The sequence below is a fragment of the Aulonocara stuartgranti genome (assembly GCF_965226115.1).
Source record: "Aulonocara stuartgranti genome assembly, chromosome: 3".
NCBI lineage: Eukaryota > Metazoa > Chordata > Actinopteri > Cichliformes > Cichlidae > Aulonocara > Aulonocara stuartgranti.
The window spans coordinates 10293093-10312620 of record NC_138941.1 but is presented as its reverse complement, the minus strand read 5'-3'; the positions used below and the strand labels follow the sequence as shown (position 1 = coordinate 10312620).

Sequence of the window (19528 nt, the reverse complement as noted above, 5' to 3'; positions counted from 1 at the left end):
AGCAACCAAAGAGAATAATTTTTAGAGGAAATGGAGTCAGAATATGGGGATGTGCTCGACTTCACTGAGGTACGTTGGCTCAGCAGGGGAAATGTATTAAAGAGACTTTTTGAGTTGAGAGCAGAAGTGAAGCCTTCATGGAGAAGGATGGAGTTAGTGTTCCTGTGCTAACTGATCCCAAATGGCTCATGGACTCAGCTTTTCTTGTTGATATGACACATGAGCTTAATGTACTGAACAAGACGTTACAAGGCCAGGGGCAACTTGTCAGTGCTGCCTATGACAACGTGAGAGCATTCTCCACAAAACTGGCGCTCTGGAAAGCTCAGCTCTCTCAGACAAACCTTTGCCATTTCCCAGCATGCAAGGCACTCGTGGATGCAGGCACACCATTCAGTGCTGACGAGTATGTTGATGTCATTTTGAGGCTACAGGAGGAATTTGATCCCAGATTTGCTGACTTCAAGACACACAGAGCCACCTTTCACATTTTTGCGGACCCCTTCTCCTTTGATGTGCAAGATGCCCCTTCTGTGCTTCAAATGGAGCTCATTGAGCTGCAGTGCAACTCTGAACTCAAAGCAAAGTTCAGGGAGGTGAGTGGAAAAGCAGACAAGCTTGGACAATTTTTGAGAGATTTGAGCCCTAGTTTCCCTCGGCTTTCCCGAATGTTCAAGCGGACCATGTGCCTTTTTGGTAGCACATACTTGTGCCAAAAGCTCTTCTCCACTTTGAACTTCAATAAGTCCAAGTACAGGTCCAGACTTATGGATGATCATCTTCAAGACATACTGAGGGTCGCAACTGCTTCCTCCCTCAGGCCAAATCTGGCTCGGCTATGCGAGAGGAAACGCTGCCAGGTCTCTAGCAGCAAGGAGTAGGCAAGAGAAGCCATGTTCAGAAGAACAGTTCATTTTCTACAGTGTTCCATTCATGTTCAGAAGAAGGTTATAGAACTGTTAATACAGACATTTCAATCTAAATACAGCAGATATAGAAGACTGAAAAAAACACACAAGTTCACTGACTAAAAATATCTTCTTATTATTTTATTTATGTATTACAGATTGATTTATTTTCTTATTAATTCTTAATTTGTTTATTTATTTTTCATATTTTGTGTTAAAAAATAAAAATAAAGAGATTTGAGAAGATTGGAATTTTTTAACCATGCCTTTCTTGTAGAAAACCTAATGTGGCCCAGCCTCACCCAGACTCTGCCTGCAGCGGCCCCCAGCTAAATTGAGTTTGAGACCCCTGTCCTACACCATAAATCAGTAAGAGAGGGTACGACCTCTCTCATGGCCCCAAGTGGTGTGTGCATGCCAGAGCACTCTGGAAGGCACACAGAGTCTTTACAGACTACTAAGGATCGAACCTCTATCATCATCCAATCGATTATAAAACTCTAAGCATATATGAGTAAATATTTCTAAGCATCAATCAACAATATAAACCTTACAGCTGGTTTTAATAACAGAATTCATTTGTTTCTCAAATGAGAAAGAGCTATCGAGAAACACTCCTAAATCTTTAGTTCTGAACTTTTCCAGTGGGCCAAGGTCAACATTATTAGATAATGCTAATTCTTTTCCCTTACATTATAACAATGTGAGGAGTTAATGCTAAGTATACTGCCATTAGCGGCTAATTCTAATTAGGGGTGAATAATTATTAGTAGCTAATGCTAATATCGTTTTCTCTTTCCTTATAACAATATGAGCAGCTAATGCTAATTTGATGTGAATTAGCATTATATTAGTGAGGAGTTAATGCTAAGTAGGCTACCATTAGCAGCTAAAGCTAATTTGAGGTGAATAAGCATTAGTAGCTAACGCTAATACCCTTTTCCCTTGTGTTATAATGATGTGAGACGTTAATGCTAAATAGGCTTCCATGAGTGACTCCTTTCCCTTGCATTATAAAGATGTGAAGAGTTTATGCTAAGTAAGCTGCCATTAGCAGCTAATGCTAATACTGTTTTCCCTTTCTTTATACAACTTGAGCAGCTATTGCTAAGTAGGCCACTTTTCTCTGCTAAGGATTTGTGTGACCATGATGGAAACTCTGATAAGCTAATGCTACTAAGCTAATGCTGTTTATGGGCCCTGTTAGAATCAATATTTCATTCTCATTCTGTTGTTTGAGAACAATAACAGAAAAATGTGCACTTCAGAACAAATTTATTGTGACTTCAGCTGTGAATGTACAGTTTGTCATTATTTAAGCTTCCATTTCCAAATGTTAGCTGACACTTTATTAGGTACACTGGTATCTATCTCAGGTACACCTGTGACCTAAATGTTCCTGCAACCAGACTCCTTGGAGACCCCTACATAAATATCCATGAACTATCCAGCTAGACTAGTGTGTCTGTCCCTGAAAATATTCCTGCATGTGTGATTGTTCATGTCTCATCTGCAGGAAACAAACAGGAAGTGAGTGAAAGACACGGGAAATGTTTCCAGCTCTTCCTCCTCTATCAGATTTTCTCTCCATACCTGAGAGTGTCCAGTCTCCAGCCTGGATCCTTCAGTCCAGCCAACAGCAGCTTCATTCCTGAGGGACCTGGATGATTGTAGCTCAGGTCCAGCTCTCTCAGATGGGAGGGGTTGGAGCTCAGAGCTGAGGCCAGAGAAGTACAGCCATCCTCTGTGATCAGACATCCTGACAGACTGCAAACACACAAAACAACAATCTATCTGTCAACAGTTGTTTTCTCTTTGTCACAATAACATCTATCCATTTACATCCATTCAATGTAACTTTATTTATAAGTGACAATACCCAACAGACAACAACAGTCATCTGAAGCTGTTTAACAGTGTAAGGTGACCGCCTCCACTGTGAGCAGCACTTGGTGATGGTGGGAAGAAGAACTCCCTTTGACACAAAGATCCTCCCAGTGAAAACAGGCTCCAGGAGGAGCATCTACCATGACTGGTTGCAGGGTGAGGGGAAAGGGAAGAGATGAGCTCAGAGAGACAAGAACAAAACAGAGAGACAAAAGTTAAGGACATGCAGTAGTGACATATAAAAGCATCAGGAGTGAAAAGAGGGGAGAAGAAAGCAGAGCATCATGGGAAGTCCACCAACAGCCTGAGCCTATAGCAGCATAACTAAGGGATGGTTCAGGGTCACCTGATCCAGCTCGAACTATAAGCTTTATCAAAAAGGAAAGTTTGAAGCTGATCTTCAAAGTAGAGAGGGTGTCTGTCTCCTGAACTCAAACTGGGAGCTGCTTCCACACCCAGTCCAACATAGCCAGGCTTTCTTTGCTGCTTTGACAAAACCTCAAATCCCAGTCAGAGATGATGAGCATCATCACAGTGATGATCATTTCTCTGTAACCCAGGCTTTCTGCTTCAGGATCTGTGCACGCTCACAGAACAAGGAGACCTTTAAACATCATTTCACTAACTGGATGGACTGAGCTCAGCCTACAGATGAACTGGTGCCAGAGATCATAAAGAACATCAAACAGTCAAATTCAACACTTTTAATGGAAATATGAGATTAATGCTGCAGATAATCATGAAGCTGCTGAATTCATGAACATCAAGAATGCAGCGAGTGGTAAAATAAAGATTTGACCTCAGTGTGCTCAGTGTTCCTGTCTATTCCTAACATATTCCTAACATGATAGCTGCACTTTAGAGCTCTAAAACTGGAACTGACACATATTTAAACTCTACATGTTACTCAGTACATTCAGTTCTGACACTCGCCCACAGTCCAACAAAGGAAACATGGAGATCACATCAGTTTGTCACCAAAGTCTAATTATTCCAGAGGGCAGTGTTGATACAACTAAAGTTATTTTTAAGCAAAGTTGAGTTTTTTATTGTCGCAGTACTTCATGTCTGAAGTATCACTTAAATGCATTACACGCTGTTGATGGCAGCAAACAAACCACCCAAACAAACAGAGGTGGGAGGCTTGGGCAGACTACGTAGGATCAGCTTGTGGGAGGAGTCAGGATAAAACCAAAGAAAGACAAGCTAACAAACACCACAGTGAAGTGAGTAGCTACAAACTGCAGGCCGATTAGTGTTGTTGAAGAAGTCGGTCTGAGGAACGTTCTTAGGATCAACAAATGACGGCATGTATGAGCCTCCCTCAAGACGCACCATCACAAGAAGAACACATGAGCTGTAGAAAAAGGAGAGACTATGAAAGCCACGGCGTTACAACGTGCACCAGCTGTTGGTCTCTCTGGAGACTACTGGGCGTGGCTGGGTAACCATGGTTACTTGGGAGTTACAGTACATGATATTAATGAAGAGTGGGAGCTGCGTTCTATAGCAAACAATTTGTTATGAGGTAATCAGCTGATCTTAGTTTAACCGGAAGCCCTTCACAATAATTGCAATGCCTTTATTTTGTACAACTACCATCAGTTCGTCTGTACTGATGGTAACTTAAAGTCACACTAATGTCGTTTAGTTTCTATAGTTTATGTAGTGGAAGTATACTACAGTACCCTGATCACTGATAGGACAGATTTATGTAGATATACACCTTTGTGTTTAACATTACTGCATTATAGTACTGTGATCTTTGTCCTTATATATGGCTATATTAGCTATACTGATGTACGTACATATAACTGGATATGTAACTTATCTATTCATCTTATTTGTCATGTATTTGTATTGTGTACTTCCTTTTTGTAAGAAACCACACACATGATCACAGCCGCAAGAATCAATCAGTGAAAGAATAAAGTGTCTCAAACCAAACCTTAAGCTCTTTATTCCACATGCTGGGATCATTTGGCCTTCAGTGGTGTTCTGGCTGACACACCGGAGTGACCAGAGTGCTAAAGAGTGAATCGGACACACCAGTGTCATCTCTGATATCTCCACTACATTTAATCGTCCTTCAGCTTGTGGCTGCCGTTAGCTGGTCTGCTAGTTAGCTGATTTGCTATTTAGCCGGTGTGCTAGTTAGCTGGTGTGCTAGTTAGCCGGTTCGCTAGTCAGCTGGTGTGCTGACCAGCGAACCAGTAGGTTACAAGATGAGCTTGTCTGTCTGATGAGCCAGCTCTCTCTGTCTTGGTCATTTTGTCCTTGGGCAAAACCTAACCTACCACTACAACTGTAGCTTACCTCCACCAGTGTGTGAATGTGAGAGTGAATGAATACAGGGAGTGCAGAATTATTAGGCAGATGAGTATTTTGTCCACATCATCCTCTTCATGCATGTTGTCTTACTCCAAGCTGTATAGGCTCGAAAGCCTACTACCAATTAAGCATATTAGGTGATGTGCATCTCTGTAATGAGAAGGGGTGTGGTCTAATGACATCAACACCCTATATCAGGTGTGCATAATTATTAGGTAATGTCCTTTCCTTTGGCAAAATGGGTCAAAAGAAGGACTTGACAGGCTCAGAAAAGTCAAAAACAGTGAGATATCTTGCAGAGGGATGCAGCAGTCTCAAAATTGCAAAGCTTCTGAAGCGTGATCATCGAACAATCAAGCGTTTCATTCAAAATAGTCAACAGGGTCGCAAGAAGCGTGTGGAAAAACCAAGGCACAAAATAACTGCCCATGAACTGAGAAAAGTCAAGCGTGCAGCTGCCAAGATGCCACTTGCCACCAGTTTGACCATATTTTGGAGCTGCAACATCACTGGAGTGCCCAAGAGCACAAGGTGTGCAATACTCAGAGACATGGCCAAGGTAAGAAAGGCTGAAAGACGACCACCACTGAACAAGACACACAAGCTGAAACGTCAAGACTGGGCCAAGAAATATCTCAAGACTGGTTTTTCTAAGGTTTTATGGACTGATGACATGAGAGTGAGTCTTGATGGGCCAGATGGATGGGCCCGTGGCTGGATTGGTAAAGGGCAGAGAGCTCCAGTCCCACTCAGACGCCAGCAAGGTGGAGGTGGAGTACTGGTTTGGGCTGGTATCATCAAAGATGAGCTTGTGGGGCCTTTTCGGGTTGAGGATGGAGTCAAGCTCAACTCCCAGTCCTACTGCCAGTTTCTGGAAGACACCTTCTTCAAGCAGTGGTACAGGAAGAAGTCTGCATTCTTCAAGAAAAACATGATTTTCATGCAGGACAATGCTCCATCACACGCGTCCAAGTACTCCACAGCGTGGCTGGCAAGAAAGGGTATAAAAGAAGAAAAACTAATGACATGGCCTCCTTGTTCACCTGATCTGAACCCCATTGAGAACCTGTGGTCCATCATCAAATGTGAGATTTACAAGGAGGGAAAACAGTACACCTCTCTGAACAGTGTCTGGGAGGCTGTGGTTGCTGCTGCACGCAATGTTGATGGTGAACAGATCAAAACACTGACAGAATCCATGGATGGCAGGCTTTTGAGTGTCCTTGCAAAGAAAGGTGGCTATATTGGTCGCTGATTTGTTTTTGTTTTGTTTTTGAATGTGTTATGGTTCACAATTGAGGAGGGAGAGTACAAACCACCCATGGTCCAGAGGATCTTGGTCAAACAATGATTTTAATGACTACACACGTGTGGGAAGACAACTCTGTACGCCGACAGCAATTGATCTTCAACTTAATCAAAGCATGAACAGATATTTTATAGCATCAGGGTTTGATTTACTGACGCCCCTTCATGCGTCACAGATACATTTTATACATAGATCAGATCAACACCACAATGACTTTTAACCCAGAAGATCATCTTCTATTTTCATGGCTGGTACTTTCCGTTCTTGTCTTAAAGTGAATTGTTCCTCTTTCTTGCCGAGACACGACTAATCTCTCCTCTAAATAAATCTAACTCATGTGTGTGTGTGTGTTGACCTCACATGCTCTTTGTGTCACCTCTTCACCTACTAACTGTCTGTGTCTCGTCCTCAAATACTCTTTCTCAATTCACCTGTTGCACTTCTGACCTTTCACCAGACCAGAGGCTCACTGAGACTATATGTATGTCTTCTACTAAATAAATGTTTTAACCAAGAACCTCTACTTAAAACCTTAATATAAAATGATCTGATATATAAGTGTTTTGTAAGCATGTATTGCGATTCCTTCTATGGCTCCAAGTCACTTGCACAATAGATTGTCCGGACATCGCGCCGAACAAAGCTTCCAACCCCCAATTAATTGACCGAGCTCCAACTCTTTAATAAGCACAGATATGCAATATGTATAAAATAGTCATAACTGTATGCATAACATCTTAAGGCCTTCTTAAAGCTATCTGTTACATTGTTAAAGCCTCGTCTTAGCCTGCTGCTCAAAATAACTTCCTGCTTCTGCAAACTCTCTGCAAGCCTGTTTCCTGTCAGCCTGTGACTTTTAGCCTTTCTGAAAGACACACACTGTTCAACCCCTGAATGCAATATAAACTCCAGATTATATTATTAATGCAATGGTAATAATGATGATTATTTAACAATAGCAGTAAAATAATTTCCCTGCTCCACAAATGTCAGAAATGTATATTTGTGAATGTGGAGATGTTATATTGGTTTCACTGGTAAAAATAAATAATTGAAATGGGTATATATTTGTTTTTTGTTAAGTTGCCTAATAATTCTGCACAGTAATAGTCACCTGCACACACAGATATCCCCCTAAAATAGCTAAAACTAAAAACAAACTAAAAACTACTTCCAAAAACATTCAGCTTTGATATTAATGAGGTTTTTGGGTTCATTGAGAACATGGTTGTTGTTCAATAATAAAATTATTCCTCAAAAATACAACTTGCCTAATAATTCTGCACTCCCTGTAGTGGGATTGTAAAGGGTCTTTGAGGGTCTCGAAAAGCGCTATATAAATGCAATCCATTATTATTATTAAGAGCATCTTTAGGCCTGACTGTGCTCATCCTTCCTCCAACCTCTCCTTACCAAAGATAACAACTACATCAGTATTAGCTCAATAACAATTTCTGCAATTCAATTGTGGACATTCATTTTTAAACCTTGTGTAAAACGATAAAACCTCAAAGTCTGAGCATTATTCTTTGTGCAAACAGCTCTTGCAGGTTCCCCCGGACTTAGGTTATTTTTATTATTTAATTACTTTCCTTTAAGCAGCTGTTCAGGCTACTAAACTCATCCCAGAAATAACAAGTGACACCATTAATAGTAGAGGTGGGAATCACCATACAACTCGCGATACGATATTATCACAATACTTAACGCACGATACGATATTATTGCGATTTTTAAAAATATTTTGCGATATTTAAATTCTGCACATAAAGGTAAACTTTATCAATATTCATTTTATCTAATATCAAAGTCTCACACTCAGTCTTTCTCTCATTTCAGTCAGTTTTATTGTTGACAAACTGAACGGTTTGTATTACAGTCTAGTCCAACTTAACTGAATGCAACCATCTGGTACAATTACAGCTATTCTGAACTATGCAATTTATGAAAACTATGCAGCCCCTTCAGCAACTGAAGAATTTGAAAGTAAATTTAAAAAAATATATAATTTTACATTAAATAAAAAAGTTTCAAACTTAATTAAAATTAAACATGTCTTAAATTAAAATAAGTAAACTGTCATGTTTATTGCTGCCAAAAAAAAAGTTAAACACATTTGGACAGTGAAGGAATGTCAGGATTGTTGCTCAGAAAAAGGATCAACATGCTCTGAAGTCAACATGCTCTGACTCCAGAGCATGTTGACTTCAGAGAAAAAATTGTTTGTAACAAAATATCGATTTCTGCTGTCCCTGTATCGATACATTATTAGCAAACAAAATATCACGATACTACACAGTATCGATTTTTTCCCCCACCCCTAATTAATAGTGGAGCTAACTTTAACAGGTGAAACTGATTTGACCTATAAGGCTACTGCAGTTACTTCTTATCAGGTTTAGTAGGGAAGACATCTGGATGAGGTAGTTAGTAGTATGTAGTTAGTACCGGGCGACTCCCCTCCCCCACATCGGCACCAGAACCCTGTATTATCTACAGCGTAAGACTGCCTGTTTTATCAAACTATGGCCATTACTACTGTGATCATTTGCAGCCCAGTGTGCCGCTCTCTCTGCTGGGATGAACCACTGGAGCTCACCCAGTCATCCCTTTCTTTCTCTCAAGAAGAAGTGAAATAAATATATTTATTATGTTACGAGTCTAATATTCTTTAAATCAAACTGTAATGAATAAATCAAGCAAGAAGATTTGGTGGCTCCACGTGTTGTAGAAGAAAAGATAAACATCTCATTTTGAGAAATCAGCCTTTAAAATTAAGTACTGTGAATAAAAAACAAACAGCGAGCCAATCAGCAGTCGCCAATATCCTCCTAATTTCATTCACAAAGAAATCAAATATATATATTATGGGCCCAAAGGAGCCTAAATCTTTAAATTAGGCAGTGCATGAAGTATTTTTTTAAATAAACAAAGACATGACTATAACAACTTTTAGTAATTCAGAGTCCAATTATCCACTCAAATGTGAATAAAAGTTCACTTGACAGCTGTAAAAGTTACCTGTTTATACAATAATATAAGTCACATTTCAAATGATCATCTGTGGAAAAGTTTGAATCCTGACCTGAGAGTTTCCACTGCACACTGTGAACTCTTTAGTCCAGCGGACAGAAGCTTCACTCCTGAATCCTGCAGGTCAGAGTTACTCAGGTCCAGCTCTCTCAGACTGGAGGACTGGGAGCTGAGGACTGAGGACAGAGCTTCACAGCTTCTCTCTGACAGGTTACAGCCACTCAGTCTGAAAAATAAAAGACAATCTATAAAACAAGTACTCATGTAGAGTTTGTTAATACATTTCAAAACATTAAATGTTGACTTTCTATTTTTAAAGGAAACATAAACATACTAAGATACAACATCATATGTATGAACTTTAATTAATAATTCTAAAAACTAAATGTTTTCTGATCTGACCTCAGAGTATTCAGTTTACAGTTTAAACGTTGTAGTCCAGCAGACAGAAGCTTCACTCCTGAATCCTGCAGCTTTCTGATACTCAGGTCCAGCTCTGTCAGACTAGAGGACTGTGAGCTGAGAACTGAGGACAGAGCTTCACAGTTTTCCTCTGAGAGTTCACAGATGTTAAGTCTGAAGATAAAAACATGAATAAAGATTGTTGTTAAAGTGTAATCAGGGTGCAATAGCTTATTGTCTTGTGCTGAGCAGGTTAGTAAAACTTCTGTTTAACTTTGAAATGAATAAAAATGCTATGAAACAAGGATAACTGGATAAAGACATAAACAAAAACAAACATCAAACACATAAACAAACAGAACTAAACAGAATACAAATTGATCTGACCTCAGAACATTCAGTTTGGCATGTGGACTCTCCACTGCAGCAGACAGAAGCTTTACTGCTGAAGCCTTCAGGCTGTTGGTACTCAGGTCCAGCTCTCTCAGACTACAGGACTGGGAGCTGACCACTGACAACAAATTTTCACAGCCTTCCTCTGAGACGTTACAGCTGCTCAGTCTGAGAGAGAAAGGGAAAAAACAAAAACAAAAAAAAACAAACAATATATGTGATCAAATTAAATTTGTTTATATGTTGAACCCTTTTTTTTTTAATTTATTTAAACCTATGAGACTATGAGTGCTACCAGTCCAGTGCACATGATTGGTACCTTGATGGTACCTTGCTCAGGGGTACCACAAGGTAACTATTCGGTGGATTCGACCCCTGACCTTATGATCATGGGGCGACCACTCTGCCTACTGAGCTAATAATTCTGTGTACACTGTCATACAATATTAACTAAAACAATTATTTTAGAAAATTTTAGTAATTCAATAATCATGCTCATTACCTGTGTATTGTGAATAACACTGGATTTTAAACACTAGCTGTATAAAACTCTTCCTGTTAAAGGTGTGTATAAAGGAGATGAGCTGAAATGCAGACTTCATGGAGAATGTTTGCTGTCAGCATATATCAAAGACAAAGCAGAGATCCATCCAGTCTCTTCCACTAAGCCCACAGAGGGACAGACAACCACTCTCACTCACACCTGCATGAAGTTTAGATCACCAGGTAACCTAACTGCATGTCTGTGGACAGTGGGAAGAAACTGTAGAGGACCCAGAGTGAACCCACTGTAATTCTGTGATAACACTGGTTATGGAAGCCTTACAGTTACATATGGTTACTGACAAGAAACACGACCTTAGAGGCAATTTCAGTAATGAAGACCGAGTTTCTCCCTCCATACAGGATGAAAACATGACAGCACAGCAGAGATTTATATTTAAAAAGGGAGGGTGTGCACTGAAAGTGAGATACAAACTTGAACTTAAATTATGAACATCAGAAAAAGATGTAGGTGAAGTCTGGCAGGTGAAGTTTGTGCTTTAGAATAAAACAACCAAACTCCTGGAGTTGGAGACAAGTGAACAAGCTGAGGATAATAAACCTGTCAGAGGGGCTGAAGCATCAGAGCTCATGTTCTTATAGGCTGGGTCTGGATTGTCCTTTGATAAGAGTTACAGAACAAAGTGTGTTTTAGAAATGCTGGAGTGAAACATTAAAACTACCATATATTTACCGAGTGACTGATGATCATTTAATTTACTATTTTAAAAAAATGTTACAGTGCTCTTTGAACTCAGCATTTCTGATTTATTTCCCATGATTTTAAGAATGAAGCGATGACAACATGTTTACTTACAGAGCTTTGTTGGAGGCTTTGACCACTGGCAGCAGCCTCAGAAGAGCCTCCTCTGAAGCAGAGTATTTCTGCAGGTCAAACACATCCAGATCTTCTTCTGATGACAGTAAGATGAAGACCAGAGCTGACCACTGAGCAGGAGACAGTTCATCTGTGGAGAGACGTCCTGATCTCAGGGACTGTTGGATCTCCTCCACTAGAGAACGATCATTCAGTTCATTCAGACAGTGGATCAGATTGATGCTTTTCTCTGCAGACAGATTCTTACTGAGCTTCTCCTTGATGTACTGAACTGTTTTCTTATTGTACTGTGAGCTGCTTCCTGTCTGTGTCAGCAGACCTCGTAGGAGACTCTGATTAGTCTGCAGTGAAAGACCCAGGAGGAAGCGGAGGAACAAGTCCAGGTGTCCATTTGGACTCTGCAAGGCCTTGTTCACAGCACTCTGGTGGAGAGATTGAAGTTTTAGTTTGTTAAATAATTTAGATTTCTTGGATGTTGTTTGTTGTTGTTCCAGCAGATTGAGTCCAGAGTTGCTGAAGGTCAGATGGACATGAAGAGCAGCCAGAAACTCCTGAACACTCAGATGGATGAAGCAGAACACCTTGTCCTGGTACAGTCCGCTCTCCTCTTTAAAGATCTGTGTGAACACTCCTGAGTACACTGAGGCTGCTCTGATATCGATGCCACACTCTGTCAGGTCTGATTCATAGAAGATCAGGTTTCCTTTCTGCAGCTGATCAAAAGCCAGTTTTCCCAGAGACTCCATCATCTTCCTGCTCTCTGGACTCCAGTGTGGATCTGTCTCAGCTCCTCCATCATACTTGACCTTCTTCACTTTGGCCTGAACCACCAGGAAGTGGATGTACATCTCAGTCAGGGTCTTGGGCAGCTGTCCTCCCTCTCTGGTTTCCAGCACATCCTCCAGAACTGTAGCAGTGATCCAGCAGAAGACTGGGATGTGGCACATGATGTGGAGGCTTCGTGATGTCTTGATGTGGGAGATGATCCTGCTGGCCTGCTCCTCATCTCTGAATCTCTTCCTGAAGTACTCCTCCTTCTGTGGGTCAGTGAACCCTCTGACCTCTGTCACCATGCCAACACAGTCAGGAGGGATCTGATTGGCTGCTGCAGGTCGTGTGGTTATCCAGAGGCGAGCAGAGGGAAGCAGTTTCCCCCTGATGAGGTTTATCAGCAGCACATCCACTGAGGTGGACTTTCTAGGGTCAGTTAGGATTGTAGTTTTGTGGAAGTCCAGAGGAAGTCGACACTCATCCAGACCATCAAAGATGAACACAACCTGGAAGTCTTCAAAGCTGTAGATTCCCGCTTCTTTGGTTTCAGTAAAGAAGTGATGAACAAGTCCCACCAAGCTGAACTTTTCCTCTTTCAGCACATTCAGCTCTCTGAAAGTGAATGGAAATATGAACTGGATGTCCTGGTTGGCTTTGTCTTCAGCCCAGTCCAGGCTGTATTTCTGTGTTAAGACTGTTTTCCCAATGCCAGCCACTCCCTTTGTCAGCACTGTTCTGATTGGTTCATCTCTTCCAGGTGAGGCTTTAAAGATGTCTTCTTGTCTGATGGTTGTTTCTGGTCTGTCTGGTTTCCTGGATGCTGTTTCAATCTGTCTGACCTCATGTTCATCATTGACCTCTGCAGTCCCTCCCTCTGTGATGTAGAGCTCTGTGTAGATCTGATTCAGGAGGGTTGGGTTTCCTGCTTTAGCGATGCCCTCAAACACACACTGGAACTTCTTCTTCAGCTTAGACTTAAGTTTACAATGACAAACAGCAGCTGGAAGTTCTGAATAATAATAATAAAAATACAACTTTAACAATCACATTTTACAAAATGCTGATGACAATTTCTGACCCACTGAGAAATGACTGAACACACTGGTGTCACAAGTGTCTCATTTATCCAGCAGCTTAAACCTTTAGATAAATCCTCTTACGTCTCTGCAGACGGTCAGCCAGCTCCTCCTGCTTCATTCTCCTCAGGAAGTCCACTGTGATCTTCACAAATGCCTCTCTGCTGTTTCTCCTCTGCTCATCATCCTCCCTCTGAAACTCCAAGCACTGGGGCTTATTTGGATTCAGAACCTTCTGGATCTTCTTCAGCTCGTTCTTCACAAAAGTGATGATGTTGTCCTCCAGCAGCTGGAACAGAATACTTTATGAATGACCCACCACTCTGAACTTTAGTCCACACAACATCCACTTCTTTACCATCAAGGGGCATATCATCCGCGAACTCTTTACCAATTATAGGTTTGACTTTATCTGATTAACTGAGACTTTGTCCACAACTCCACGATCCCAAAACGTTGATGCTGTTCATATGAATGCAGCGATTTCAGTGGGAGAAACATTTCACTGGTGTTCAGAGCTGAACTACCAACAGGTTGATGATCAAAGCCAGAAACTTGGAGATGTTTCAGGTGACTGAGTTGATCGTACAGACAACTGGTCTTAAAGGTTCACTCTGTTTACACATACAGATCAGTATTTAAGGTTTGACTCTCATCATCCACTGGGGCACAAACTGGGCGTCATCAGGACACTACAACACAGAACAAACACCATCCCCACAGACACAGCAGCCAGCGAAGCAGAAGAACTTCACATCAAGAAGGTCCTGAGTAAATGTGAACGCTGGTTTGAGGGCGGAGTCAAGGAGGCCATTTATGTGAAAAGGAAAGACCATCTCTGAATGGAGGAGGGGCCTAAGGGTACATTTGTCACCATCTTACATGCTGTGATTGCAGCCATTCCCCAGCTCTCTGTGAACTGGACTCATGAACATTGATCAACAACCATTGATCAATGGTCCTGACAATATGCGTACCAATGATCAATGAACTGACCTCCCAGCCCATTGTTCCTTCAGTGGGCTGGTTTCAGTCATACAAATGTCCTGTTTATGAGATTGAAACCTGCAGTCAGCTGAGACTGAAGAAGTCACCTGATGATGATGAAACGTTTCTCCCACTGAAAACATCCAGATGAACAGAATCAAGCTTTTTGGGATTTACGTACCTGGATGATTGAGCATCAAGACACAACTCTGTGACTTTTCTCAGATGAATCAATCCTCTCCTCCAGCTTTGTTTACATCTACCAGCCCTGTGGCGCTGCCCAGGGACAATAATCTATGTGAGAGGTGGAAAGTCATACAGGTGTCTGCTCCTGCCTTCAGTTATTTTATCTACTGTGTGTCAACTGGCTGAACCTCCTCCAACTGTCTACTGTCTCCCTAAACTCAACAATGACTTGGTGATCTATCCATTCTCTGACCAAAGACATCCTGCTGCAGGAGGTTAACATAGCAGCCAATGATGATCCCACTCACTGTGAACAACACATTTGGACCTGATTTGCTGCTCTGGTTTACACGTGAACTTCCACTGCTGCTGTCACCAACTTGAGAGGCTCTACAGAAAAACTGGACTTGTCCATAAAAATCATAAACTACATTACAAGGACAGCATTGCTCAATCAACTCTAATTACTACTGACATGTTATCTCTTCTAACTAAGGTACAGACACTCAAACTTGCTGCTTTCAGTGAGAAGTCAAATGTCTGAATATGAGCTGGAAGCTGCTGAGAGTCCTCCTCCTTCCCGTGGGGTTTACTTTCTCTACTACTTTCACTATAAACACGCCCCTTTCATGCACCTGCAGAGGGCCACCAGCAGATGGAGCTGTCTTAAACAAATCCACTTGGATAGTTAGCTGTAGATGACTTTATCAGTATGATTGTAGGACTTTGAGTTATTCTTTAGATTTATTTAAACTCTTATATTGTGCACAAGTGTTGAGCGACCCATAATTTCTCTGTACTTTTCATAAGAGCAGCCAGACTTTCAGCTAGTTTTTCTTTGCTCTGCAGGTTTATGAAGGTGTGTCAAAGCTGTTCTTTGGACATTAGCTGCTTATTAAATCATTTTCAGTCCTCGTACAGGAACATTCTTCAAGCTAAATCCAAGTGTGTTAGACCAGAGTTAACCTGATAGATATGTGTGGGTGTGTAACTCTTAGAAGCTGATTGGCTGCTTTTTATGGGGGCTGGGTCTTTGGAAAGTGTTTTAGTAACACACCCTGAACTGCACACTTTAACAAACAACATGAGATTTTAACAGTAATGTAAAACTCATGTGATTCACTGTTATTAAGCACAAACACATCTATGGCCCTGTTTCCATTAGTAGCTGCTCAGATCGACTCACCACAGGTCGCCACGACTGGACTGGATCCACTGGTTTCCATTACAGTTGAGGACCACCTAATGTGGTCGTCTCAATACAGCCGAGTGTCAGCTCACATCATTAGTAAGTGCTAATGCTGCTAATTTCCATCATATTTGTCATTTATTGCTCAAAGTTATTGAAGAAACAGTTATTCAGCTTCATTCCCACTGATCTCGACTACAAACTGTTTCACTTTGGTTTTTGTTTAAAGCCTCGATGTTTAAAACGTTTCCCTGTGATCACATTTGCACCGTCTGATTTCAAAGTTTGTTTCTTTTGGTCGTTTAGTCCACAGAGTCCTTGGTGTTCTGAAAGGGACCTATAAATAAATGCATTATTATTAATATTAAAGTAGTTGTTGTACATGTACAGACCATAAATATGGAGTCCAGCTGTGTTTGATGCTGCTGGGCAGACTGACCACTGGGAACCTCTGAGCTCTGCTGGTCCACTCTGTGGAGGAACCATGAAGGATCAGATCAACACAGGATAAAGATCCAGGAGTTTCTGCTCAAATAACTTCATCTGAATCAAGTCTGTCAAGTTTTAAACTCTCAGATTGTGAACATATCAGTAATTTTCAGTCTGTTTTCATGGACGTCCTTTCAGTGGTGATGTCAGGGATGATTTTGAAGAAGCTCATCAAACTGAACCATCAGCAGATCACTGCTCCAAAACCAGAACATGATCCGAGTCTCCCTCCACCACCAGAACACCAGCTTTACTAACGTGGTAGATCAGTGTAGTACAGATCAATAACTGATGAGTCATTTGATCAAAATCACTGAGTGCTTCACGTCTGACCCTCTGATGCTTCTGTAGACATTTTGCATATTTAATGAATGTCTGACAGTTTTACATTCATTCTATGAACACAGTGGAAATGTTGTGTTATAGTCTCCATGTTGTTTCCAGCATCATAAATTCTTAAGTTCAGAAAATTAGATTCTTTCTTCACAGCTGAAAAACAACAACATTTATTCTCTATTGAAATCTGCATCGTCCACTCCAAAGGTCACAATCTGAAGGTAACATCTGGTTTTGTTCCCTGTGGTTAACTCTGAGCATCAGTATGGTGGGATTTATCCACTACATCCACACCACTGTGGTTCAGTGTTGTCCTGATGGAGTAACAGCAGCCAGTATGATCCAGGCTTTAGCTGCTGGGTCTCTGTGTGACCTCTCAGACTGTTTAACAGATCAGACACAAAGAGAATCAGAGCAGCTCTGTTCTTTAAAGACAAACATGAACCCACTCAGGTCACACTTTCCCCACAGATATGAGCATCACTGTCCTCAAACAGCAAATGACCAAGTCGAACATTTGGATCTTTTCTCTTTCATTGTTTTCTTTTTAATGAATCTTTGTAACAATCTGAGGATGTTTCAGGTCATATTTATCCAGGAAACACAAACATGTAAAGGAGTCATCACAGCTCTCTGACCTCGTTGCTCCAGGTTCACCACTGAAGAGTGGATTTTCATCTTTGGACCGGTCACTCCTCACAGACGGACAGCTGGACCCTGCAGACTGTGACCTCTGACCTCTGCAGACACAAACATGATTGAAGCAGCTGTGATCACACAGACTGCAGATAATGCAGCTGTTTCCTGTCAGTAACATCCTCTTAGATTAGAGTTCAGCTTTTTACAGGAAAACTGGACAAAACTGATTTTTGTTACAAACTCATTTTCATTTCCTCTCAGCTCACAAACACAGTCAGACAATCAACCAGAGTCAACACTGATTATAATGTCAGTGCAGAATTATTTCTGTTACTCAGTGAGTTCAGCTCTCTGACCTCGTTGCTCCAGGTTCACCACTGAAGGCTGGATTATGACCTTTGGACCAGTCACTCCTCACAGACGGACAGCTGGACCCTGCAGACTCTGCTCTGTCCTCCTCTTCCTCCATCATCATCTTCAGTCAGTCTGAGAGGTAAACCACAAACACTCAGTGAGTTCACATTAACAGGAGGAACTGAGTTACAGTCGCTGACCTCTGACCTGTCATGTGACCATGAAACCAGGTCAATATGTCTGTAGGGTCAGTCATCCAGGTCATGTGATCTAAGGAGCTTGGAGAGAAAAGAGACGTCTTTAAGTTTCTGGAAGACGTTTCATCTGAGAAGCTTCTTCAGCTCTAAAACCAAACGGTGGAGAGTCCCAGATATTTAAACCTGAGAGGGAAAGAAAGCATGTCGCTGACCCACCACTGATGTTATTTCAAGGAGGAAACTGAGAGCCTTTGCACCAGGAGCACAAACATCAGCTCCAGCAATGATCCACTGATGTGTTTTTATTCCATGTATGAATGTTGTTATTGACAGAGATGACGTTTGTGTGTCAGTGATGCAGTGACTGTTGTTGTTACCTGTACAGGCTGGTTAGACTCTATGAAACAGATCATACAGATCTCTGCATGTTAGAAGAGACTATTAAAGGTCATGAATGAGACAAAGGCAGGGAGGCGTCCTTTACAGCTAAACAGCAGAGTGAGAGAACAGCCAGCACCTCTACATTTATCACATTATACAGCACATGTATGATACTGACAGGGATGAGAAGAATTTAGTGATTCTGATCCCATCATTGATATTACTTATTGATTCTCAGTAGCTCTGCTCTGACAGTCACCACCATCACTGAGCAGCATATCAAAGACATTTGTGCACATTAACTGCATGTTGTGGCTCAAATGTTTGTGCATGTTGGAGGCATTTCCTCTTTGTTGTGATCAGTGTTGGTCATTACTCAAAACAGTCATTATTACACATATTACACAGAACACTTTAATTAAAAGTAATGGAGTACGTTACTTCATTACTCCTCATAACATTACTTTGATGTTACTGTGTAAAATGAACAAATGAGCATGTAACAACATAAAGCTGAGGTACAGCCCCACACACCAACACAGATCCTGATGAGGTCACGTGATGTTTCTCTGAGTGTTTATGAACACAAATCAAAGATGAAACAGCACAAAGACACTTCAAAGTGATTCTACTGTAGAAACATGAACAGGTAGAAACCTGCAGCCTGACTGCTCATCACTTTGTTACCTGTTCAAGTTCAGCAGCAGCAGCTCACTTTATCACGGTGCTGGTCTGGGGTCAGTGTTTACTCAGCTTTACGTCACTCTGGGTTCTTGGCTAGCTTAGTGTTAGCTTAGCGTTAACATGCTGTCAGGTGTCTCGTGTGTAAATATTAATCACAGTGACAGTAAAGGAGGTAAAGGGCTGTGACGTCATCACGTACGCTGCGTCCTCTGTGGGCTCTGAGTGAACTCAAAGTACAAACTACAAGTACACAAACACGAACGTAGCTCAGAGTGGCGGACACACTCGGCCTCGTTGGTCCAGCTGTGAGTCCGTTACCGTGAACTATGGAGCGGCAGATTTGTGCTGAACTAAGCTGCACACAGCTGATGTTAGCCAGGAAACATTACACACTGACTTTAATGGAGAGACCGGAAATACAAACACACACAGTTTGTTGTGTGAAGAAATCAAACACGAGCTGAACAAACAGTAAAGTTCCTAAAGACAAACTGTTAAAGGAGGAAACAAAGCAAACTTACAGTTTCTTCACACACCAACAACAAGCTCCACTCCACGAAGTTCAGGAAGTGAAAGTAAACTTTGAGCAGGAAGG

At 41.4% G+C, this 19528-nt stretch overlaps 1 protein-coding gene across 1 annotated transcript in view; it reads right to left on the bottom strand.

The window, feature by feature from the left end:
* Window positions 1-19528, bottom strand: part of LOC309702411 (protein NLRC3-like) — a 25681-nt gene extending 6153 nt beyond the window's left edge. The window contains exons 1-9 of the mRNA XM_082527129.1: window positions 19455-19528; window positions 17879-17949; window positions 17674-17803; window positions 17317-17418; window positions 16246-16324; window positions 13576-13780; window positions 11624-13424; window positions 9521-9694; window positions 2502-2675 (exon numbers count right to left, since the gene is read on the bottom strand). Coding sequence (XP_082383255.1) covers window positions 2502-2675; window positions 9521-9694; window positions 11624-13424; window positions 13576-13780; window positions 16246-16324; window positions 17317-17418; window positions 17674-17792 — 2654 coding nt within the window. The 5' untranslated portion in view covers window positions 17793-17803; window positions 17879-17949; window positions 19455-19528. The remainder of the gene's footprint in view (window positions 1-2501; window positions 2676-9520; window positions 9695-11623; window positions 13425-13575; window positions 13781-16245; window positions 16325-17316; window positions 17419-17673; window positions 17804-17878; window positions 17950-19454) is intronic.